The sequence below is a fragment of the Phallusia mammillata genome, chromosome 2 (genome assembly GCF_965637545.1).
Source record: "Phallusia mammillata chromosome 2, kaPhaMamm4.hap1.1, whole genome shotgun sequence".
In the NCBI taxonomy this organism is placed as follows: Eukaryota; Metazoa; Chordata; class Ascidiacea; order Phlebobranchia; family Ascidiidae; genus Phallusia; species Phallusia mammillata.
Genome location: NC_137253.1, coordinates 17,312,605 through 17,339,214, shown reverse-complemented (window position 1 = coordinate 17,339,214; position 26,610 = coordinate 17,312,605). Strand labels below are relative to the sequence as shown.

Genomic DNA, 26,610 nt, shown 5'->3' with positions numbered 1-26,610 from the left:
AAAGCACCAACCGTTTTCAACAGGTGTTCAAACACAAATACAGTGGTCGCGTATTGCAAGCATAAGAGTCTGTAGGCTACTTTGTTAATAGAACATTCCTCGGCGATTATTTGACAAGAAATTAGACTCCCACATTTGAGGCCACCCATAGATATAGGAAGCAACAAATTGTTTGATATGGACACGTCGATCAATCAAGTCAAACCAGTGGTGCCTTTTTCGCGCACTAACGCTATAAAAACTATATGTGAATTTACATCCAGTCCCGTCTTTTAGTCATGTCGAACAAATGCTTTTACGTAGTCCCGCCTCTCCCGTCTTTTAGTTAGGCACTTTTCCCGTCTGTCCCGTAACCCCGTCTGTCCCGTCTTTTAGACCTCGATTTCCGTATTTCCGTCGTCCCGTATTCCCGTCTTTTAGACATGTCCACCAAGAACACCAAACCAACACTTTTTTGACACTTTGTTTGCTCTTAAATGCTAGAAAGGCGTGGAATATTGTATCCAACGAGTTGTATACATTTTACCTGTGGGATGTTGTATTTGTTTGTTGTATATGTTGTAATTGTTTGCTGGTGCCCTTAAATACCAATATCATGGTATCTTGTCTTCTTTTTGTTAATGTTCATCAGGTTTCACTTTTTAAATTATTTTACAACCAAACTGTTAACCTGTTAATGTAAGAGAGGCAAAATGGGAAATGCAGAAGCTGCATATAAACAAGTGTCTGTAAATGATGACAGTGTATCAGGTAAATCATGTAAGTTACCATTTATTACCATTATTTTTGTTATTATTATGGGTTACTTTTCTGAGAAGGACATATTTTGTTTTTGTACATATTTTTTCTGTCTTATGCTGGTTTCTTACACACATTTGGTGAAGAAAAAGCAAATTTGTTTAAATTTACACAGATGTTAGTTATTTATCCAAAGTTGACCCTCCTATATATTAACCAATAATAACCCAGCGGTTTACCAGTCTGCGGAACATTGCAGTTTCCGACGAGACCTCGCATGTGCACGACCTACATGTCCCGTGTGCATGACCTGTAACATTATGTACAAGACCAATTTCAACAGGGGCAAAGTAAGTAAAAGAGGTCATGACAGTCCAATTAAACGCCTTTGGTGCAAAATTTGTGCGTTCAAACACAAAAAATAGCGTGCAAAAAACACAAAAAATAGCATGCAAAAATTTTGTTCAAATAAAATCGCGTGCACCTGCCACATTCTGCAGACTGGGTGGTTAACCCACAGCCCCAAAACATTTTTTTTAACGGCTGTACTGACTAAAGTACATAATCTAGGACAGGGGTGGGGAACCTTTTTGTTTACAAAGGCCAAACGGGTTATGAACACATGTTTAAGCCGCATTGACTATTTCTCAGGCCAAGGACAGTGGTGTTTAAACTAGGGTTGGCAAGCCGGTCAATTGACCGGTCAAATACGGTCAATTGACAGTACTTTATTTAACCGGTCAAATACTATTTTTAATTTCAAAAATAAAATGTGGTAAATTTTCTTGGACTTGCTTTTTGGTTGTTGAAAAGGGTAATTTATTTCTAATAACCCTCAGGTAGAACAGTTTAGGGCATACTCTTGTATTAATAAGTGATTTTTAAGCTAATGTAGATGTGTTTTGTTCATTTGAAAAAAATCCCATAACAATTAGGATATACTTTTCATTTGAAATTAAGATCTGATTTACGTTATGGCAAACTTTGCAAGGTTTCCAATGCAATTAAAAAACATGGATCACTTCTAGCACCGTTTTATCTCAATAAATTTGAGTGTGATAGGTCCATGAGGGGAAGTTAGTTCATTGGTATTTACTTAGGCATTTTGCAAATGTTGCACATTTTTACTGACAGATAAAAAATCTAAGTAATTTAAACCATCTGTGTAAACTTGTAGGCCCACAGTCCTTTTTTCTATAGTTGATCCAAAAATTGTTTGTAGCTATATATTTAGCTTATAATTGCCCTGAATAGATTTTTGTAGATAAGTTACTGTTCAGTACTTATTGGGATAAAGTACGTACATATCAAGCTTTTGTATATTCCTTTTTTGTCATGAATGGACAACAGCTTAACAGCACAAATTACGATTTTAAGCAGGATAAGCGAGTTTTGCAGTTAAATCTCAGTCAAAATTAGACTTTAATCTGATGTATATAGAATATTGTGAGAATCCAGTTCACAAATGTGATTACTAAATGAAAATTACAGACACACAGGTGGGGCCATTGATGAAATAAAGCATGCAATGCAGTCGGAAAAGTCTGTAATATAATATAAACTTATAATATAAATATAATATAAACATTTCCTATTTCACAAACAAATTTACATGAGTTGAAACCTTCATTTCCATTACTTATGGTTTAGAAGAAGATTAAACTTCCAACTTTTAACTAAAATTGCAATTTAATAATGGGAATAGTATTTGACCGATATTTGACCTATTTGACAAGTATTTGACCGGTCAATTGACCAGATTTTATTTGACCGGTCAAATGCCCAACCCTAGTTTAAACTTTTTGACTTACAGAATAGTCAGTTTACTATTCCATTGTAGAGTTGTAGGACTTACAGCCCAAGCTAAGTAAACTTCCTCACTACAACATTTAGAATTTATTTAACCTAAAACCTCGCTTGTTTACAAATATCTGTTTAATACGGTGTAGCTGCATCGCGTTCAACTATTATCCACCAATTGTGCCCTTCATTATTTTGCGCTTCATAACATCTTTGCATTGCGCAGCTATTTTTGACTTTTTTTAGTGCTACTGTGTCTCTATGTTCACCAAGGGAAATAAACTCATCTCTCTCTCTCATCAATGGCCTAAGAGCAGCTCTGCCGTCGTTTGGTAAAACCTAGTAACTGCAATTTTCAAGTTTTCGAGAAAAAGCACAAAACGCGTTTGATGTTGGTTAGCATCCAAAAATACTTTTTTTGTCTACCTGTTTGGTGTTTTTCACAAACATGTTACAGTAAAAAATTTTTGGCATACCTACGGTTCACGACATATTGTTAGTTTGTTTATTATCCATGAAAAAACGATATACTAGGTTTTACCGGATAAGAAATTCAAAACTAACTAAAATAAAATTTGGAAAAGTCTAGGCTCAGAACAATACATGGATTTTTTTGCTTTATCGCCCTCACAAATCAAACAGAAGCTTTTTATTTTTTTCATAAACTTTGTTAATACATTTAAGTCACCATTTTTCAAGCTGTTTGAAGAATACTGGAGTACAAATGTTCAGTCACAAACCTTTTATTAGCAATAGCAACATGCTAGTGCTGAAGACCAATACAAAGTATATTTGTTCAACAACAACACAAGCACATGGCAAAGATACTTTTACAAAACATGTCATAAACTTTTGTGAGTTCTTGATGTGGTTAACTTACCATGCTACAAAAGTCTAACATGAAAACATCAAGCAGTTTAACCATCAATTGAATGACACCCAAAAAAATGTTTTTACATGACAAATAAAAACATATAACATCTACAAAGGTAGCTTTTTTATGTATATTTTATTTACAGATTTACTATATACTTGTCATTTTTTCTTATAACAGCATGTTGTCACAAAACTGGTAAATATAGTTTGTTAAACTACAAAATCTAGTTTCATTGTTTGTTTAGTATGGCTACCACACAAGGAAAGCTAATCTTGGACCTTTTAAAGGAAGAAAAAAAGAATAAAGCTCCATGCAGCTTTCAGTAATTTTGGAAAAAAGGCTTGTTTGCCTCAAAAAAGTTTTGTCAATATTCTTTTTTATTATTAAATTGTCATATATTTACAAAACTAGTCAAAAAGAAAGGAAAAAGACACTATCAATCCATATTTGCACCATTTCGAATATTCAGTAATAAACAATCAGTTTTTATTCCCAAATTTGTTCATATAAAACACTTTGCAAACTGTGAGCTTGGCACCACAGCAGCCAGGCAGTTCATGCAGCAAATGGCATGATATCTTTGCTCCAACATTGCAGTTTTATGAATAGTGCCCTTCATGAATTTCCTTCTTCCAGCGAAGTCCTGCGACCAGCAGTTTTTATAATATTTTTAGACATGAAAACTTATCAATATTAATAAAACATTGGAATGGTTAACTTTGAGATGAGCAAACCTAAATGATTATGTTTATCTGTTTGTGAACATTTATATTTTATCAGCTAAAAATCATCATTAACTTTGAACAACATAAATTAACATCATGCAAGGTTTCAAGCGTGAAAGAAAAATACCTGTAATAAGGTTCAGCATGTAAACTTTCAAGCTTAGATGAAATTGTAACATATGGATTTTCTTTGGTTAAACTATCTGAATCTTGGTCCAGTGGCACAATTCTTCCTAACCAAAAACTGTCATTTTGGAGCTGAAATAGTTTTGAATCCTGATCATTTGATGAGTTGAATGATGCTCAGTTGTCATGTCAGATAAGACTACAAATGACAACAACTACTCACGTTATGATTAATATCATCCACACTTGCGGTTTTAATTTCAGCACAATAACCTGTTTCTGAGCCAAATCTATGTGTTATTTTTTGCTTATGGTTATAGTCAGGGTTGCCATCGACTTGAAACCAAAAAAGGACAACCGAAAAATTTAATTGTCATACGAAACGAAACCAACGTTTTTGAACAAATCTTTGCATTTTTATGGGCCATGACACATCATGTGCAATGTAGGACATTTCTTAAAAATAGGACATTTCTTAGAAATAAGGACAATGAACTTTTCTAAGACACAGACCTTCAAAATAAGGACAAATCTTATAAATAAGGACGGTATGGCAACCCTGGTTATAGTGCTGAAATCAAAGTGTACTTACATGAACTATAATATTTCAAACTTTTATTCTCTTGGTCATTAACAATGTGTTTCTAATCTCAACTTAAATTTCTACCTTAATGCCTTCAGAAGTGTAACCTGGCAAGCAAGTTTATTAATCTAAACTTACTGGAAACTGGAGCTTCATTCTTTGTTTTTTTTAAGGGCCAAGATTAGTTTTCCTCTTGTGGTAGCCATATTAAACAAACACTGAAACTGGATGGTATAGTTACAGCTAAACAAACTTAAAATACCGGTATTTACTTAATGGCAAACAAAACTGAATCGCAATGCCAATAGATAAGTAAACAAGGCGACAACAAGCAGCTGTCAGAAAAAAGTTGTCACGTGACGAACTCGACCGTCATGATTGGTCAAACAGCAATACTAGGTTTTGCCAAATACTTTTAGCGTTGTGTTTCACTTACTAGGTTTTTTTAACCGTAAATATATCGACAACTAGATATCTTTCAAATTCCAAATTTTAACACAGAAAACTAGCCAACATTAAGTAACCATTCCACTAAAAAAACGCATTTTGAAAAATATGTCGGTTACTAGGTTTTTCCAAAAGACGGCAGAGCTTGTGACATCACAGACAAGCAATTATGGGTCCCCTTCCCTGAAGGGGACACATATTGTTTTTGTCTATATTTTTTTTCCGTCTAACGCGGATTTGTTCCCAGAAAGAATGGTTCAAACTTTTTCAAATTTACACACATTATAGATATTGGTCTAAAGATGGTCCGTGTGAATTTTGACCCGGTTTGATCCCTCGGTTCACCCACAGCCCCCCAAAACGTGAAGTTTTTGAAACGGCTATACTTGCTAAAGCAGATGATTCTGGAGTTTCATACTTCTTTGATTGGTACATTGCAGCATATTTTAAAGTATTTTGTAACTTGAAGTTGTATGTATCCTTTTTTACCCCTTTACCCCCAAATATTTGTTTGTTTGTTCACATGTTAACAAGGTCAGAAATACAAGACTTAACCTGCTGAAATTTTAAACAGCTGTGGATAGGGTGCTCCTTGTTGGCTGTTAAAAATTTCAGTGCAATCGGCTCATTAATTTCTCTTACAGCCCCAAATATGTTTTTACATTCTGTCTTTTGTCAAATTTGTACTCGCTCAGTGCACAGCTGACGCAATGGGAGTGATTGACAATAGTGGCGCATGGAAAAATGCCTCTGCTTCATGCATGAACGCAGTCGTCACTTGACCATTTCTCACTGGTTGGAATTAAGATGTTACGATGTTAGTTATATTGTGCTGTAAATGTTAATGTAGGTCAACTTGTTCGTGTTTCAAAACGCAGAGCGACAACGCGGCACGATTTGTTACACCTGTGTAATGTGACTTCTCAAACTGAAAGCGTTAATAAAGCTGTTTCAGAACAGGTTTTGAACATAAAAAGCCCAGCTAAGCAATCATATTGTTGGTATGTAGAAACTTAACGGCACCAGGAAACACTATGTACGGATTAAAAATCATAATTCAACAAACAAAGGGCTATTAAGGAAAAAAATGTTGAAACTTTGTTAAAAGTTTAAATAGTTGGACTCATCCATTTTCCACCTCGTATAAAACAACGCGCAACACTATTCCAGTTTAACAATGATTGTGCCTATTTTTACTGTTACCAAAACGCATATGCACATGTGTGGGACCCATTAGATTATGCTTGCAGAAACAATTATGTTATAAAGTGCCAGGAAAAAGATAGGGACCCAATGAAATGTAGGTATATATATCCATTATAAATATACTAAGTGGTGTATGTGATACATCATTAAATATGATGTAGTATATATAAACTGGCAATATATAGGAAAACCACTATTCTAGTTTAAGGCATGCGATTATGCGCAAACAATTGTTTTTTTGCAACACAAGTAAGATTAAATAACCTTGGGTTCTTGGTAGTCCTACAGAAATCGCTTTGTGTACCATTATTGGACTATTGGCTTTAGTTTGAAAACCATTGCCCTAGAACTAATCAAATAATATCCTGGAAAAAGGTCAAAAAATGTGTTTCTGTCTTTTTTTCAATGCCTGGTGCAGTCTGTAATCATCATCATCATCATCCAGTGCCATGCCTGAACCAGGCTTCGGCTGCCATGAAACACTGGTTTCTCCAAAGGTCACTATTTCTTCCCAGTTCAAAAATAATCTCTGCTGTGATGTCTAGAAAGTCCCTCAGTTGATTAATTAGCATTTTTCTTTGTCGTCCAGGTGAACGTTTTCCACATATTTTGCCACACAAAATTAAGTATTCTTGTGTTTATTGTCTGGTTATGTGGCCGAAAAACTTGAGTTGTCGAAGTTTTATTGTGCTTAACAAGGATCTTGGTTGATTTGCCTGAATGATTGGTTTTATGGGAGGTATATAATATTCGTTGCATTTTTCTCAAGAACCACATCTCAGCCGCACTCAGGTTGTCAATCAGTTTTTTTGTGAAAGTCCAACTTTCACACCAGTAGAGTAGAACAGGCCACACATAACTTTTAAGAACTCTCACACAGGTATTTATTTTATTTTTTCTTTGTCAGTATTGTCTTGAGGTTTATCAAGCAATTTTTTGCCTGTGCAACTCTGGCTTTAATTTCATATTTGCACCGACATCGTCTGTTATTATACAACCAAGATATCTAAACCTACGGGTTTGTTTGATTGGTTTATCTGAAACTAGTATAAATTTTTGCGCTCTTGCTACTTTGGCAATGACCATACATTCTGTTTTATCTTCATTGAAAGCCATTCCCATTTTCTCACTTTCTTTTTCAACTTTTGAAGCTTCTTCTTGGATGTTGCAATAAGTACCGTATCATCAGCATATCAAATATTGTTGATGTTTACACCACCAACTTTGATCCCTTCTAAGTCAGCAATACTTCTTAAGATGTTTTCGACATATCAATTTAAGAGGTCTGGAGATAACACACATTCCTGTCTGACACCCTTTTCTATAGTAATAGGTTTGGATTCAGAGTCTCCCACACGCACCACTGCATGTCAGTTGTAATGGGTTTTGGATGATTCTCAGACCTTTGTCATCAATGTTGATGTTTTTTAACATCTGTAGCATCTGCTCATGATTGACCTGATCAAAAGCTTTCCTGTAGTCAAGAAAGCAAACATAAAGTTTTTGTTGCATTTCGATTGCTCTTTCTCGGAGTATTATCATCACATATTTTGCATTTTGTGTCCCTTTGTCAATCGTAAACCCATATTGTTCTTCTGAAATTTCTGCGGTAATTATGGGTCCCCTTCCCTGAAGGGGACACATTGATTTTACTCAATTTGTTTTTGTTTTTTTTCTTTTGTTTTCTTCCTTTTTTTTCTTCCCAAAGTTTGTCCGACTCGTTTTTCCATCAAATGTTTGATGGATTTGGCTGAAATTTACACAGATCAAAGATATAGTTATGTAGATGTGCATCCCACTTTGTTTTTGTTGATAACCCCAGTATTTACCCCACTAGCCCCCTAAAATGGGTATTTTTCCCCCGAAGTTTGTCCGACTCGTTTTTCCATCAAATGTTTGATGGATTTGGCTGAAATTTACACAGATGGTAGATATAGTTATGTAGATGTGCATCCCACTTTCTTTTTGTTGATAACCCCAGTATTTACCCCGCTAGCTCCCTAAAATGGGTGTTTTTACCCAAAGTTTGTCTGACTCGTTTTTTCATAAAATGTTTGATGGATTTGGCTGAAATTTACACAGATGGTAGATATATTCATGTAGATGTGCATCCCACTTTGTTTTTGTTGATAACCCCAGTATTTACCCCGCTAGCCTCCTAAAATGGGTGAGTTTGTAAACAGTGTCAGAACTGGCTGAAATTTGGATTTCTTGTGTAGTATGCCATTTATAGGTGTTGATTGTTGTGTTCAACCCTGTAGTCCTAACATTTACCCCACAAGCCCCTAAAGTGTAAAACGTATTTGTATGTTACTGGGCACTACAAACGAAGGATTTCTGTTGCTCAATAGTGTTACAAGGGCAACCAGTTGTATGTTGCTCGTTGGTGGGTTGCTTGGTGGACGTTTTTGCGCCATGGCAGTTAGGGGCTTGTTAACAGCCCTATGACGTCAGAAACATTAACGGTAGTTGCTTAAAACACCTCTAGTGGTCAAAATTTTAAACATTGGCGGATTGGGCTGAAATTTTGCAGTACTATTGATTGAGTCATTGTGGTTTTTATATATTTTTTAATTTGTGTGTCGAACCCAATTAGTTACCGTACTAGCCCCCTAAAATGGGTCAGTTTTTAAAACGTTAAATAGGACAAACAATATTTGGGGTGAATCTAATTTTATAGTTTGTATTCTACATAGTATTATTATTTAAGCCCAGTGCCGATCACTGTGTTTTACCTTACAACACCCGACTTTCTCGTGGTTATCTCTTGAATTGCATTATTTTCAACTTTGCATGTGTGGGGACCCATGAGTTTTTGCTTGCAGAAACGACGAAGGTTATAAAATACGATGGCTAATATGGGACCCAATACAAAATAAGCATAGGAAATATATTAATGTTTTAAAATAGGTTATAGTGTAAATGCAACAACAAAATGTGCTAAGCCACCCTTCTAGTTTTGTTCTTCATTCCATTCATACATATTCTTAGAAGTAATGTAACAATGTGACTCATAAGGCTGATTGTCCTATGATTTTCGCATTTGATTTCTCCTGCTTTTTTTGGCAGTGCGACAAAAATCGACTTTCGCATGTCTTTTGGAATTTGACCAGTGTTGTAAATGCTATTTGTAAGGTGTAGGAGTAAGTCGATTCCAATATCATCCAAAGCCTTCAAAACTTCTGTTGGAATTTCATCAGGACCTCAACCTCACATTTTATTATGTCTGGTCCAGTTAGTGGTTGATTAAACATAATTGGCGGGGCGTTCCTTGTTGGGTCGCTATAGCTCCTGGTTGTATTCTTGCCAACGATGTCTAATTTCCTCTTTTTCAAACAAGATCTTTTCGGTTTTACAGCCTGATTTTATCCAGTTTACCTTCTTTCTATTCAGCTGGTTAATTTTTTGGAGGGCTTCTTTCGTGCTGATATAGCTTATCTACCTCTTGACAATTTTGATTTAGAAATTCTTCATAAGCTGAGTTGCACTTTAATTTAATAAACTTATCTAATTCCTTGTACTTTGAAAGATTTCTTTTGGTTCTATGCCTTTTTTCCAGTAAACCTCTTATTTCATCTGTCATCCAGCTTTGCAAGTTCTCTCTCTGGACTTTCGACAGGTTGTTTTCCATTGATATTCTCAGTGACAGTTTCTCTGGTTTTTGTCATTCAAGTTTTTCAGTGCTTTACCCATTTCATGTTTCAGTACTTACTTTAATCCTGCATTTTGACAGGCGTCAACATTGTATTGTAGTTTTCTTACCAGTTTTCGACAAATCTTCAGATTGGCATGCATTTAAAACAGTCTTCCTGATGCGCCTTGAAATTGTGATGTAATCTATTTGATTTCTTGTCTGGTCTCCTGGTGATTTCCATGTCCAGATGCGACGTGGATGATTCTGAAACCATGTGTTGCTTATAGTGAGATCGTTGATACGACACCAATCCATGAATATATCTCCACGATCACCAAGACCATGCCCACCAACAATGTCTCCGTCTCTTCCTGTTCCCACCTTTGCATTAAAAATCTCCCATCACAATTATTATTTCACCGTGTTTGCATTTCTTCTTAGTTAAATTCAGTTGTGTGTAGAACATTCTAATCTCATCATCAAGGGGATTTTTTAGTAGGAGCATAAACCTGAATAATGTTGAGATTAGTCCTTTGCTCTTTCAGTTTGAGAAGAATGATTCTGTCAGACACAGCCAAGCATCCCATAAAACTTCCAGCAGTTTTATTTCCCAATATAAAACCAACGCCATGCTCATGCTTGTTACCTCCAGACCATATAACTTTAAATCCTTGTTTAGTAATTTCGCCTTGGTCTGTCCATCTCATTTCAGATATGCCAAGAATATCAATTTTTAATCTCTTCATCTCCAAAATCACTTTTTCCACTTTTCCTTTCTGATGCATAGTTTGTACTTTCCACACTGCAATCCTTTTTAACTTTGATTGTTTTCGGCGAGTAGCTGATTTCTATCGGGTATGACCTGACGAACCTCATAATCCTACCGAGCCAGGTAACTGCTCCTGACTGGAGTTGGTTACCCTTAACGCTGTTATCGTTTATTTTTTTTCTATCAGTGTTCATGTTGACTAGGCAAAAAAGAACGATTTTTTGTCATATCGAGCTTGTTTATTTTTTACAAATCAATCCAAGGTTCAATACTTGAGTCATGTATAAATTAGGCAAAACTGTATTGTTGAACACGAAGGACTGCGTATTGAAACGATATCAAAAGGTCAAACGGCCTTGGCGTCTGCACCGTGAGAGGTTACTAGAGGTCAATGGTACTCGGTTTGCAAAACAAAGTTAAGTAAAAAACAATCTGTTATGTTTACCTTTAAAGTTGGGTTAATGCTTTCTAATAATTTGCAACAATTGTTTACTTAAATCTGCACAAGCACGTGTGTGGGAACCCATTCGATTTTGTTTGCGAAAACAATCATGTTTGTAGATCAAATGGTGTGTATAGTAAATTGTTAAATACGATATAAGATGTTAAAAGGGAGTATATTAGAAAGCCACCTTTGTAGTTTTAAGTTAGCACAAATATTTTTAGTTTTAGTGAAGGTTTTATATCGTAGAAGTGATTAAAACGATACTTTGTTTTTGTACATGTCAGGCAAATGTTGTTAATTAACATGTAGGTAAAAAACTTAAGATACAATAAAGAGTCATTAACTTTTCATTGTCAGCTTGGCTGCCATACGATGGGAGGTCACTGAAGGTCAACTTGTATGTATCGCAGAACACAGATCAGAATGTTTTTTGTGACAACAAAGCTTTTTTATTTTTGACACCTATACTCCAGAAACAATATGTGAGTAGTGAGTAACATCTAAATTAGGAAAAACGTTATTGTAGAACAAGGATTGCATGCTATTGAAAACCATGTCAAAAGGTCATTAAATGGTCATTTGACAATTGCACAGCAATAGGCTGCTAAAGCACAGAACCTTTAAATTTCTTTCTAGTTTGTCAATATTTGTAGTACTGTCTAGGTTTTCTAGGAAAAGTTTTAACTGTCTCAAAACTGGCCTTGCACAGCTATATCGAGGTTAAATCTGAAACTTAAATTGTTGGGTTAAGAGTATTTTACTATTTTATATGTTTTTTTGCTACTTATATCTATGACAATATAATGTAAACAGGATATGGACAAAACCTTTTGAAGTTTGGGTTGATGCTTTCTACTAATTTGTCCTAATTTGAAAAAAAAATCGAAAAACGAAAAAATTGAAAACTTTTTCACCAGTGATGTACCGAATCGGTTAAATTTCAGTTCAGACGAAACCAAATATTCGGCGGTTTTGCCGAATCAACCGAATCATTTATGGCATTACGCGAAGTCATATACACTACGCGTTTGACATGAAAAAATGTTTATCTACCAGGCAACTAGTGCAGAATGGTAGAGTTTTGTCCTCTTTCCAGTTCTGTGGAGTTTAAAATTGCCTCAAGCATGATGGGCAACCTGCCAATAAATTACTACTTTTTTTTATTATATATCCACTGTAGGTACAGACGAATCTGGTTAATCGCATCTACCGTTTAATTGCATCAGAATTAAAAATCCCAAACCGTCGCCCATTGTTTGTAAAGAAAATTGTCCATAAACTTGATGATCTCTACTTGAAGGTAATGGTTGTCAAAAATGTTAGATCGCAGGTAATCAAACTATGTTGTTTAGATACACAAAATTGATGACATTTAGTGCTTGGCATATTTTGTGTCTTCTATTCTTGACCTTGCACAACTTATCAGGTGGATCATCGATTAAGAAAGGCATTTATTATGGGTCCCCGTTGGATCCCTTGGTTCACCCACAGTCCCCCAAAATGTGAAACTTTTAAAACGGCTATACTTGCTAAAGTACTTCATTTGGGAGTTATATGCTTTGTTGTTTGGTGCAATATAAGGTATTTCAAAGAATTTTGTACCTTAAAAAAAGATTTACCCATTTTCACCCCTTAAACCCCAAAATATTCGTTTCTGTCTAACACTGGTTTGTTAAATGCATTTGTTGAAGAAAGAGTGCTGTAAATTTATTTAAATTTGCACAGATGTTAATTATTGTTCCGATCCTCCTGAAGAATAACCCCAAACGACCCAGCGGTTCACCCGCAGGCCCCCAAAACAAAACAAAAACGGCTGTACTGACCCAAGTACATAATCTAAGGGTTTCATGCTTTGTTGGTTGGTGCAATGTAAGCTATTTTAAAGAATTTTGTAACGTTTTATTGGATTTACCCATTTTTACCCCTTAAACCCCAAAATAATAAGTTTTAGGCCAGAAATACAAGCCCTAATGTGCTGAAATGTTAAACAACTGTTTGCAGTAGGTTATTCGTTTAGTATTTAAAAATTTGCCTTAATCGGCCAAATAGTTACTTTTACAGCCCATAATATGTGTACACTGTGAGTCAGATAGAAGTCTCAACTCTCAAGGGAGTAATTCACTTGCTTACGATGAAGGCAGGTGAATGCAGCGGGAGTGCTCAGCTTGACGTCCGGACGGACGTTTTATGAGACAGTCGTGTTGGTGATTAGATATCAGCTGTTTTTGCACAGCTATGCTATGTCGTTTTATTAAGTTATCAAGCACATTTTCAGTTTTGGAAAATTGTGTTTAAAAACTGACCGTGAACGACAATATCAAGGTCAAAGCATGAGATTAAATTGAAAGTATTTTTCCTGTTCTTATTTGCTGTTTTTTGTAATTACATGACAATAATGATACAAAAAGAATAAGGACAAAACTTTTAAAGTTGGGTTAAGGCTAAAGTTGGTTAAGTTTTTTCTTAAGAATCTAAAAATAACCAGGATGTTTGTTTACCATAATCCGCACAACCGCGCATGTGGGGACCCATTCGTTTTTGCTTGCAAAAACACTCGTATGTGTAGATCAAATGATGTGTATAATAAATAGGTAAATATCTAGCAATGATTGTGCCCTATTTTTACTGTTCGCATATGCATATGTGTGGGACCCATTAGATTATGCTTGCAGAAACAATTATGTTATAAAGTGCCAGGAAAAAGATAGGAACCCAATGAAATGTAGGTGCCAAATATATATCCATTATAAATGTAGTAAATGGTATATGTTATAAATCATTAAATATGATGTAGTATATATATACTGGCAATATATAGGAAAACCACTATTCTAGTTCCTCTAGTAGTTGTTGCTGGTTTAATCTTTGAAGCAACGATACACGTTGATCATGTAACAGTCTCGCTAATCTTGCAGCTGCAGTTTTGCTGAGTAAGCTAGAATGTAGGGCCAAAATCTTAAGAGAGTCATTAAAGGTTTTGCTCAGTGCTTTACAGTTTAACTTGCATACGATTTTTAGCGCTGTTTGTTTTTAGATACTGACGATGCCTATTACTTAGGTGAAATATATATGTCTAATAAAACGGTGGACGACTTCAGACTTGTCAAAGTTTTCAGTCTGTTATTATATGCGACTGTTGTCTCCACTCGTGATTTATAATATACTACTCACAGTTTATAAAGGTTTTGCTAAATCAATTATTCTTTTTGTCAATGGGCATGCTTACAAATCTGCACCTAGCACTTTGTCGCTGTTGGTTTGAACTAGAAAACGTAATAGGCAAGAAACAACAGGCCTTATGATTTTATATTAAGCGAGAGGCCTAGCTCTTGTATAAGAGAAACTTCCCAAAGCAGAACTAAAACATCACAGGGAAGTTCCCAAATTGAAATGTTGGGCCCCTTCCAAAATTTGGCTGTGATGTGATGTAACACATCTTTTCAAATAAACCTGTCTGCAAGCACAAATCAAGCGAACTGTGGCATGTGCGCCAATTAAAGAGTGTGTGTGTGTGTGTTGCTACTGTTTTTTTTTTTCATAACACTTGGGTGAATGCACCATAGCCATGACAGTTAGGAAGCATGACATCATGTTCTGTGCTGTAAGTGAAAAATCTAGTTTTGACTTATGAGTACTTCTTTCTATTTTCGTCAAAAAAGAGAGAAAATACTGCTCCTTGGCTGTTGTTGAGCGTCACTGCAAGTTTGTTTTAGCTGGGGAAGTGAAAATAAGCACTTACATTAACGGAATTTACTGTTTACATAGCAATCGGGTTATCGCATTATCATGTTAATCGCATCAAATGTCTGGGCAAATCGATAATGCGATTTACTGGACTCGTCTGTATAGGCCAGTGGTGGCCAACCTATGGCGCATGCGCCAAACGTGGCGCATTGCATGATTAGAAAGGGCGCATTGCCTTCTTTTGATAATCATGAAAATCAAATTAATAAACTAATAAATATCAAAACAGGCTCAAAAATCTCATTAAACCAGGTAAATTAATTTGATCAAGTTTATCAGAGTTATTTTTTACTTAATAGTTCTTATTTCTTATTACTATCCTTCTCATGCAAAAGTTGTTTCTTTCTCTTTCTCTCTATATACAAGAAGTAGTCATAGAAGGTGGGGTTACGAGACATTTATGGCGCATCCAACACGGTATGTTAAAAAGTTGGCGAATGGTATGTAGAAGGTTGGCCACCCCTGGTATAGGCCGTGGTGTTTATGGTTAACCAGTAAATAGGACAAGACTAGATAAGATATGAAGAAAACCCCTTCCATTTGCACTTTTACTTTTTGCCTACAGTAGTGTCTGAGATTTAAAACTACTTGTAATGAAACTGGATATATTGTATTTTCTAGAGGATTTGATGTTTGTTTTCCATAGCACCGAAGGTGATTGCAATGAAAGAGTAATTCATGATGGTGTTGATTACAACAAAACCAATCCCATAATGTACACGATATTAATGGATAAAAGGTATGCTTTTTCAGTGTCAACTATTTAAACAGAATAGTCATAAACTGGAATGTGCACATATGGTTTGCAAACAAATCATTTCAGTCCATGTTTTGAAACTATAATTTCAGGTAATACTAACATTTTTTAATGTGATATTGAACATAACAGACTTTTGGGAAATAAAGTTTAAAGTAGGTTCTTGTCTCAAATTTACACAATCCACTATTTAACTCATTTTCCTCAGTGCAGACACTTTTCCTGCTAAATTACATAACCAAAACATTTCCAACTTTATGGAAAGAATTAGGTTAACTTTTTATTATGTTACAGTTCCTACATAGCTAAAAATTAACTGACAAATCAAAAGATACAACATAATCGAAATAACAGCAAAAAAAAGTATGTCAGCGACTACATTCAAATTGGTTTTGTATAGATGAAAAAAGGTGACACAGAAGTCCCCCAGTGTAAGTCTGTTATTAGACGTTTAGCAATGATGCAATGTGTCCCTCGCACTTAAAACGACACTTGTCAACAGTACAAACTGTCTTAGCCAACAAATCTAAAGCACTCTTGGAAATAAAAAACCATTCATTTAAGAAGGTTAAGTTGGACATGGGTGGGACATTTTAGCAAAGATCCTTGAATGTTGTTGGGGCATCTTTTGAGATTGCCATGTTGGTTGCAAAAAATAAGAAAAGTGATAGCATTGGGGAGTCTCTTGTAAAACCTAGCATGCTTGTGGCAGCAGAACTAGTACTGGCAAGGATAAAGCAGGATATCGAAGATCAACTCCTTAAAAAAATGAAAAAATGTCTGCTTTCTTTGCTATACAATGTGATGAAACCACAGGTGTTGAAAACTGTTCTCAGCTTCTGATGTATGTTCGTTTTATGTCAGTTACCATGATAAAAGAGGAAATGCTATTCTGTCACTTTAAAAGTCGTGCAACTTCAGAAAATATTTTTAATGTTGTGTCAAACTTTTTTGAGGTGACCAACTATCGTGGGAAGCACTGGCAGGATTGTGCACGGATGGAGCTCCAACCATGCTGGCTTGTGGTCAGGCTTTATTCAGGGCAAAACAAAGAAATCCATCTGTAGTAGGCGCACATTGCATACTTCACCATGAAGCCTTAGCCTCCAGAATTTTGCCTCCAATTCACTGAGGTCCTGACCACAGCTATTGAGATTGTTAACTATATAAAGACAGAATCGCTTAACAGTCGTCTGTTCAAGCTTCTGTGTAAGGATATGCAATCTGATCATGAAGTCTTTCACACAAATATTCAATGGTTGTCTAAGGGAAATATGCTACATTGGCCCCATTAATTACAAGAAGTGTTGGTATTTCTAGATTCGAGAAAGAAGGAATTTTTATTGGACAACTTTCCGATCCCAAGGCTTTTACCAATCACTGGCCTTTCTCGTGGACTTATTTCATTTGTTGATTGCCTTCAACTTCACGGGAAAAAATATTAATATCATTATGCATCATGACATCATTCGGTCTTTCATGTCCAAACTTCACCTTTGGAAAGATCAATTTGAACAAGGAAATCCAGCAAGCTTTAGTACCCTTGATTTTGCTCTCACAAATGGTAACCTTGGGTCTGATTTGAAGACAGAAATAAAAACTTACCTACATGACTTAAAAGCAGAATTTATTAAATATTTTCCTGATATAGACGAGAAACAAGAATCATGGAAGTTTGGAAGAAACACACTTCAGTGCGAAGTGGCCTATATTCTGCAGTCAAGGACAACTTCAAAAAATTGGACCTTAAGGCGTTCTGGGCCAAATACCTCCCTGTTTACCCTTGCATTGCAACTCAGGTCCTTGGTGTTCTAGTTATGTTTGGATCGACATATTTGTGTAAAGCCGCATTTTTTGCACTTGTTGCCAATAAGTCCAATACAGACACAAGCTGGAAGGTGACTTATGGTGTACGCTGTCTGATATTAAAACTCGCATTAACGAGTTGGTTGCCAAGAAACAGTGTCAACTATAAAATGCAATTGCAACACTGTTATTTGTATTGATTTGTAAGTGTAGAAGAGGGGAGGCTTGGAGTGGTCAACCATCCCTGAAGGGGGGGTGACGAAATTGGTTAAGAACCGCTGATGAAAAATATGCCTTTTGTAGGTTTCGATTGATATGTTTACCTTGTAGCCCCAACATTTACCCCACTAGCCCCCGAAAATGGGTGAATTTCCTAAACAACCTTTAAAATTTATGAAATTTGGATAGCTGTTGACATACTCCAACAATGTCTGGATTGAATCCAATTTGTATAGTTTGTACTCTACATAGTATTATTACTTAAACCCCCGATCATTTGTTTTGCCTTACAACACAAAATTTTTTCTCATGGTTATCTCTTAAAATGCACTATTTCATCTTTTGCATGAGTGGGGACCCAAAAGTTACTGCCTGTAGAAACAACTAATGAAAGACAGGGGCTAATGTGGGACCCAATATAAATTAAGTGTAGGGAATATATTATTGTTTTAAGTTGGTCATAGTATATATGCAATGGCAATGTGTGCTAAGCTACCCATCTAGTTTCAATTTTATTTTTATTTTCAGAATAATAGCGGAGGAAAAATTGAATGAAGAGACTTGCACAGTTCACAGCTGTCCAAGATTTAGGCCGGGTGATGCAATTGAGGTTCTAGCTACCCCAAGATTTTGGACATTGTATGCTGGAGATGAAATTTGTGTATGTCTTCATAATGAGGAAATTGTCCGCCAAGACATAAAGGTGTTTTGCATGCATAAAGTGTATGTTGGTTTGAATTATTAAGCAGTGCCTCAATTGTTCAAAACTAAGTCTATTTCGGATTGGGTTATGTCAATAAAAGTGTATTCATGTTTTTGTTTTAAATATTAAGCATTATTTTTGTTCCAGTTATATGCAAACGGTATTTGTTAAGAGAGTGATTCTTGTTTGTTTAATTTTTGGCTTGATTGACCCAGTCATTCCCCCTTGTCACAGCATGGCGTTTTATTTTGTAAGTGGCTGTAACACAGAGGAAACCAGTTATTACAAATTCATGAAATCTCGTTAATGTAAACAATTTTCGAATCGCTACCTATCGTTAATTATGGGTCTTCTTCCTTGATAGGGGAAACACATTGTTTTTTTCTACTTTTCCTGTCTATTGCTGGCTTGTTCCATTAAAATTAAGTACCAAATGTATATGAACCATGTAATTGTGCAAGGTTTTTCCTAGAAATCGACAATCCATTGATTTCATAGAAATATTTGATCAACTGATTTTTGGTTTCTTTGTTGATGTGGCAAACCACAATGTTTTGAAAATTCTGAGTGAGAAAACCGTGTAAATTCCTAAAGACAACATGTTTAGGGTTAACGAAATGTTAAATGCTTGGCAACTTTGTACCCCAATTACCTGGTATCATCTGTATTTGGCTTTCCGGTAGAACTGTCCTAAAATTGTTTGAATTTACCAAATCCTATGTTTAGAAAGGTAGGCTGTCCAATGTTAAGTATGTTTTGTTTTAGGTGGCATTTTCTGATCACCCACTGAGAAAAGTAAACAAAGTGTACAAGTTGAAAGTACTTCCTGCAAATCAGGTATTAATCATTTTGTTACTTTAAAGGAGTTAAAACATCTGATTGTTTATTGTTTATGTTTATCGGCTCTTTATGTCATAAATGTGACCCTTAATTTTAAATAATTGTTGACAACATACTTCTTGTTTGTTATTGATATGTTTAGCTCAATCAAGCCAGTAACTACGTTGCAGTCTAGAACAGGGGTGTGCACCCTTTGTTACTGTAGGGCCACATGCAATTGCCAAAATTAGATCGCGGGTCTGCACCTGTGTATACAACGTGATTTAACTTTGTTGCTTACCAAATATGCTTAACTACAAGTAAAATTTGCATTTAAATCTAGTCACATATTGCCAGATCGCAGAAAAATAGCACCGGGCACATTAATCTGCTCGAAAACATTTAATATTTGGACGCGCTTGCCAGTACATAGGAAATCCAAGCATCTCTGCGGGCCGCACAACCTTTCTTCAGGGGCCGCATTTGGCCCGCGGGCCGCAGGTTGCACAGCCCAGGTCTAGAATATAAGTAAAAAATTGTGTGGCCTTGCCAGCCATTTTGTTGCATAAGATAAATTCTGGGTGATTGGAACACAATCAGTTCATGTGTCACATGCAATCAATTTGACAATGTTCATGCTGTTTAAAATAAACCTCTAATATTTTTAGTCGGTAGTATCATGCTGTAAAGGGTCTTGGCTGCCATTAGTATGATGTGTTTCATAACAAACTATCTAACATTAACAAAAAGTAATGTACAGTTAGGTTTTGTATTTACCACATAAGAAGTTGCTGTAAAACAAAGCAACAAACTAACAGTGTAAGTTGCCATTATCAGCACATTTACTGTACACCTGGAACTTACTTTAGGAAAACATTTAGATATTGCAAAACTCTTTGTTATACCTTGCCACAGCCTGGCCTCCTAGGTTTTTAGTGATCATAGCACTTTTGGTGTTTTCTAGTAGAAATTTCGGTTTTAAAACAGACTTTGGACATACAGTCTGAACTAAAGTAAAGTTTTAATTGTTGGAGGTATAGGTTGTATTTGTTTTTCCTTCTGTTGATTATGGGAGGGCGTCTCCCCCGTACTAAACGCCAGTGATTATAATACATTTTGATAAAAAAACATTATATAATTCATTTTTAATTGTCTAACGCTGGATTGTTATACACGTTTGGTCAAGAAATAGTGCTATTTAAATTTAAACAGATGTTAGGCAATGATCCAAGTTTGATCCTTCTGAAGTTTGACCCCACTTGTTTGTAGTGAGTCCCTCGTTTAGTATTTAAAATTTTGTCTCTATTGGCCAAATGGTTACCTTTACAGCTCATATTATGTTTTCAGTTTGATAGAAGTCTCAAGAGAGTAATTCACTGGTTTAGAATAAAGGCAGTTTAAAGCAGAGCGGACATTCTTTGCATGGCACACAGACGGACGTTTTACCAGGCCGTCTTTTCGATAATTAGAAATCAGCTGTTTTTGTGCAGCAATGCTATGCCGTTTTATTAAGTTGTCACTCACATTTTAGTTTTGGCAAGGTTTCACACCCAACTGTGATAAAACGTTCTTCGGTTGTATATGTCAGGCAAAACATTGTTGATTAACATAAGGGTTAAAGATTGAACTTGACATCTCAAAGCTGCAATAAATGGTCATTACATGGTCATTGTCAGCTTGGGCACCTGCACAACGAGAGGGTAGTAAAGGTTAACTTGTTAGTACTGTATTACAAAAACGACTTTTTGTCACAAAGTAGCTTGTTTATTTTTGACAAATAAATTTGAGAAACAATGCTTCAATTCATATATAAATTAGGCAAAACGGTATTGCTGAACACTAAGGACTACATGCTATCAAAAACCCTGTACAGGCGTTTTCGTCCACCAGGTTGCATATTTAACAAAAATGTCGTTCAACTGGTGTAATGTTAAACAAAAATACTAGTTGTTTCTATCCATAACTTGTATTTTCGCTGACGTTTCGCCCACCAGATCGGTAGGGCTTCATCAGAGCAATGAATGACGAATTTTGTTGATAACCCCAGTATTTATCCTGCTAGCCACCTAAAATGGGTGAGTTTGTAAACAATGTTGGAATTGGCCAAAATTTGGATAGCTTGTAGAATATGACATTTATAGGTGTCGATTGTTGTGTTCAACCCTGTAGCTCCAACATTTACCCCACAAGCCCCCAAAGTGTAAAACGTATTTGTATGTTACTGGGCACCACAAACGAAAAAATTATGTGGCGCAATAGTCTTACAAGGGCAACCAGTTATATGTTACTCATTGGTGGGTTGCTTGGTGGACATTTTTGCGTCATGGCAGTTAGGGGTTTGTTAAAGCCCTATGATGGCATGACCACATTCGTTACATTTGCCACAAAGCACAAATCAAAGTTAACCGATTGCGCAAAATATCTAACACAGTCTCCCGGCATATCATCCTTACCCTTTATAGGTCTTGCGTTCTTCCCACACTTGAATATGGCAACATTTTATTCGATAAATGTAACTTCTCTGACTGTGAAGCACTAGAAAATGTGCAACACCAATCGGCTAAACTAATTTTAGGGTGTATGAGGACCACTTCGTATGATAAAATATTACAGGACCTTGGTTTGACACCCCTCCGTGTTCGTCACAACGTTCACTCTCTCGTTCAATTTCACATAGTTCTAAATCGCATAGGACCTTCATATTTACAAAGCTGCATTCCTGAATACGTTAAAAACTTAATTAAATATGACTTGCGTAACCCCCTCAAAATACATCCCATTGCGTGCCGCAGAAATACCAAATACAACTCATGTTTTCCCAAAACTATCCGCTTATGGAATGAACTTCCAAAAGAAATCCGATTGATAAAATCTGTTTCAGTTTTTAAAAATAAAGTTAAAAAACTTTTCTTTACGTATCCAGTCAGAACCTTACATCTGCATGGCTCTTGTCCTAAGACTGGGGTTCCCAAACTTTTTTGGTCCGTGGCCCAAATGTCTATTTAATAGCGATTCGTGGCCCACCACGTGCTGTAAATTTAGGCACAAAAAATAACTCAAAGACAGGCGAAATGGTTTCTACCAATTTATTTTTAATGAGATACATGCTCCTGAAATTTGGCTACAATATTCGAAATTCTTTACAAATATTATGTTTTTCAAAACAAAGCGCATAATATCTACAGTATAACAAAAACAGTAGAATCTGTTCAAATGGCTCTGTGGCCCACTGAAAATGTCTTGGTGGCCTAGTACTGGGCCATGGCCCACAGTTTGGGAACCACTGTCCTAAGACAACTGCGCTTCATTGCATGCTTCGACTTAACCATAGCCCACTCAATATCAATCCCAGGCACTTTCGCCCTTGTGCATGTCAGGCCGTAGAAACCATGCAACATTTGTTTCTCAACTGTCCACTATTGATTCGTCCTTGCACAATTTTGTTTTCTGCTGTTTCGAATATTCTGACAGAAAACGCTAAGTTTAACGCTTCATTTCTTTCCAATCTTTCTCCTGGTGCAATTATTCGTTTTATGCTATTTGGTCATCCTGATTTAACAGACGCTCACACACTGTCATTATTCCATGCCGTTCACAAATATCTGCAAGCGTGTAATAGATTTTGATTTCTGCTGCCGATCTATTGACATTTTAACCTCTTTCGTTCGCTTTTCCTCTTTTGTTTACTATTATTATCGACTACCCTTTATCTGAAAATACGTTTATTTCTCGTATGGTGAACGACAAAGGACAGTTTTCAGTTTTTGGACTGTCCTCTGATTGTCGTAAAAAAATAATAATTATAAAAAAAGCCCTATGATGTCAGAAGCATTAACGGTTGTTGCTCAAAACACCTCTCGTGGTCGATTATTTAAGCATTGGCAGATTGGGCTGAAATTTTGCTGTACTATTGATTGAGGCATTAAGGTTTCATATTTTTTTAGTTTAGTGTCAAACCCCATTAGTAACCTTACTAGCCCCCTAAAATGGGTAAGTTTATAAAACAGTGTCGGAATTGGCTAAAATTTGGGGAGCATGTGGACTATGGTTCTCTCTTGAAATGCACTATTTTTAACCTTACATATGTGGGGACTCATGAATTTCTGCCTGCAGAGACAACTAAGGTTATAAAAGGCGATGGCTAATATGGAACCCAACACAAAATAAGCATAGGAAATATATTTCTGTTTTAAAATAGTTTATAGTGTAAATGCAACAACAAAATGTGCTAAGCCACCCTTCTAGTTTACAATGTCTCTAGTACAACTGTTAATGTTTTTTAGGAAAACTTGTTTTTAAAAGTGACCTCGGGCAGCAATATCGAGGTCAAAGCAATAGATTAAATTAAAACTACTTTTTTCATTTTTACTACTTTTGTATTTATATGACAATAATGATGCAAAAAGAGTATGGACTAAACTTTTTTATACCTTAAACAGGGCTTCCCACACTTTTTTGATCGCAAATTCTTCGACCCTTAACTTTTTGATCAACCCCTTTTAATCTCTTTAAATTCTCTTCGACCCTTCACGAATAATATGGTAAACAATGCGAAAAATACGTTTGTTATATTTATTGAACCGACTAATTCGAGCGAAAACTAAAAACAACCTACCGGTACTCACAGTCTACTACTTTACACGTCCAAACACCGACACCTTTTACATGCTTTAGCCTTAAGTTTTTGTCACATTGTTTTGCAAATAGGCACTTATTACCTTGGACCAAGTTTAGCCTGTTGCAGTGTTTTGCAAACGGACATTAAACACTGCTTAGAAATCATAAATTTATTACCTTTTTTTATTAGAGAAAGTTATTGCGCCACACAATACCTAAATGTTGGTCTGCAAAAATTTCCAATTGTTGCGTTTCAACCGACGTTTGTTTGATCAATAGCATCACAAGCGCGTTTGCGCTCAGCTGGAAAAGTTTTAAAACCAACGTAACTTGAACAAAATTGTGTGTTTAACCCTGTAACCCCAATATTTACCCCTCTAGCCCCTAAAATAGGTGAGTTTTTTAAACAGTTATGAAATTGGCTGAAATTTGTATGGCTTGTAGAATGGCCAGTTATATGTGTTGATTGTTAAGTTTCACCCTGTAGATCAGTGGTTCCCAACCGGGGTGCCGCGGCACCCTGGGTGCTCAAGGGTGCCGCGAGATATTAACATTGCATTACTGCGGCCCATTGTTTATTTTAACTTTAACCCGTGCCGTGCGGAATTTATTTATTTTTAGCCGAGTTTCAGTAATAAATGTTAAGCACTCATTTATTTCATTTAACACTAGACGGCGATTCGCTTGGTTCATCATGATAACATTGTTGGAAACTTTTTCATGGGAATACGATACATAGCTAACCGATCTATACATAGCTAATAGCACGATGCATAGCTAATCGAGAAATGGCTAAGATATAAACCCTTTAACTGTGGCGGGTCCATAAATGGCCACGAAGACATTTGTCAATTTGTAAATCGCGATAGAATACAAACTGGTACGAATTTTGTTTGCCAACTAAGGTGCGTTTGAAAGCATATGTGCATATGTGTGAGTGGCTTTTTTGTATTGTCGAACATAAAAAAAACGAAAACGGCAACTTATAGTCGAGGACGAAATGCGGGTGTCTTTATCGAATGTGCCCCCAGATATTAAGGGACTTTGTGCAAGAAGCCAAGCCCAAATTTCACACTTACTTTCAAATAGATACATTTATTTATGCATGCTATACTGTACAACTCATTCTGTGTTATTACATACAGTTATTTGAAATACAGAAACCTCATAAAATTGATCCAATTTTGCCAGGGCGCCGCAAACTATTTATCTCTTTGATAAGGTGCAAGGTCAAAAAGGTTGGGAACCACTGCTGTAGATTAATATTCCCCCACCAGTTCCCTAAAATGGACAAGTTTTTAAACAGTAGAATTTGCTATTTATAGGATTTCATTTGTTGTGTCATACTTTATTTGGCCATTATTTGCCCCTTCTTCAAATAGGACAAACTTCAAACAATGTCTGAATTTTTATCAGTATTGCATAGTATGTACTTTTTATAGCATGATTATAAGTACTGATCACAGTGTTTTATCTTACAATAACAAACTTTCTCATGGTTATCTCTTGAAATGCATTGTTTTTAACTTTGAATGTTTGCAGGGACAACTAAGATTATAAAAGAAGGTGGATCATATGGGACCCATTTCAAATTATGAATAGGAAATATATTAACGTTTCCAAATACGTTATAGTGTATGTGCCATGGCAAAATGTTCTAAGCCACCAATCAAGTTTATTTTACAAACGATCCGTGCACAACCGTGCCCCCCCCCTCTCTAGTCATTAAATAGGTTGTAGTAGATATATATTGGCAACATGTAAGAAAACCACCTTATGGTTGCACAATGATTCATCCCTGTCAGAATTTAGCAGTACAAACTACCCAACTTGCTTTCTTTTTTCAGATTGTTGAAAAGGCACAATCCCAAGTTGGCCAAAAATGTGTTTGGTGGAGCAGTGAATGCTTTGTAATGTGGTGTAGGACAGGAATGATGGAGTTTAAAGAAGATGAAACACTACTACATGTTTCTCAACCAAAGGTAAAAGGTAACCCCTGGTATTGTAGCTTATCTCTATAAACAACCCCTAACTAAACAAAACTGGTTTCAGGATTTTACCAAAATGTATATGCTTGAGATTCTTCATGACGATGGAACCTGCACCCAACATGATTTTGAAACATTACAACCATTAATAAAATTTAAAAATGAAAATACTACAAACAAATAGTTTTTAGGAAGCACCAGTCAAAGCAATCTTTTTGTAATCTAGGAAAACAGGCATCCTGGTTTGTTTCTAAAATGTGACTTCAATGAGTTGTACATACTCCGCTTTTTAACAAGAGATACAAACTTTTCCTGTAGTAATTTGTAACAATGTGCCACCTGTAGAAGTTAAAGCAAGTGTACAAATAAACTGTAGGATTTAAAAGTTTACCAACCCTTGTGCAAAAATTCCTATTTTGCAGGAATTGGTAAATTGTACAACACTTCTCTTACTGTCCAATAAAAAATATTTCTGATACATTTACTGTAATACTAAAGAATAATGTTATTTTTACCTGTGTTTCTTGCCATTGTATTTACTGACCGATTTCTCTTTTTGGAAAGTATTTTTTACTTGCAATATGAATACATTAATGATACACAGAAA

The 26,610-nt window shown here is 35.8% G+C and overlaps 1 protein-coding gene and 1 long non-coding RNA gene across 14 annotated transcripts; one reads left to right on the top strand and one right to left on the bottom strand.

Moving 5' to 3' along the window:
• Positions 1–603: 603 nt before the first annotated feature.
• Positions 604–26,610, top strand: LOC145212417 (uncharacterized). 5 transcript variants are annotated; one of them, XM_080080528.1, is made up of 8 exons: positions 15,771–15,833; positions 16,808–16,984; positions 17,172–17,415; positions 17,503–17,650; positions 18,405–18,579; positions 19,345–19,416; positions 25,863–25,997; positions 26,068–26,610. In XM_080080528.1, exons 3-8 carry the CDS (start codon positions 17,304–17,306, stop codon positions 26,185–26,187), a joined length of 762 nt encoding a protein of 253 aa, XP_079936654.1. In that variant the 5' UTR covers positions 15,771–15,833; positions 16,808–16,984; positions 17,172–17,303; the 3' UTR covers positions 26,188–26,610. The 5 variants fall into 5 exon arrangements, with proteins under 5 accessions (XP_079936655.1, XP_079936657.1, XP_079936654.1 ...); XM_080080527.1 differs by having other exon boundaries at positions 16,808–17,415; XM_080080530.1 differs by having other exon boundaries at positions 16,808–17,415; positions 25,863–26,004; positions 26,068–26,137.
• Positions 3,804–5,455, bottom strand: LOC145212419 (uncharacterized). Of its 9 annotated transcripts, none has more exons than XR_013856692.1 (3): positions 4,988–5,455; positions 4,268–4,398; positions 3,804–4,058 (listed from the first exon to the last, which is right to left on the bottom strand). It is a non-coding gene; the product is annotated as an uncharacterized LOC145212419 (long non-coding RNA). The 9 variants fall into 9 exon arrangements; XR_013856694.1 differs by having other exon boundaries at positions 4,268–4,481; positions 4,988–5,454; XR_013856697.1 differs by having other exon boundaries at positions 4,268–4,465; positions 4,988–5,454.

Excerpts from the sequence above, each read along its gene's own strand:
- LOC145212417 (XM_080080528.1), top strand. The coding sequence starts at position 17,304 with ATGCATCATGACATCATTCGGTCTTTCATGTCCAAACTTCACCTTTGG. Across the intron at positions 17,651-18,404 it reads ACCCTTGCATTGCAACTCAG|AATAATAGCGGAGGAAAAAT; the intron begins GTCCTTGGTGTT and ends TTTTATTTTCAG. Across the intron at positions 25,998-26,067 it reads TACATGTTTCTCAACCAAAG|GATTTTACCAAAATGTATAT; the intron begins GTAAAAGGTAAC and ends AACTGGTTTCAG.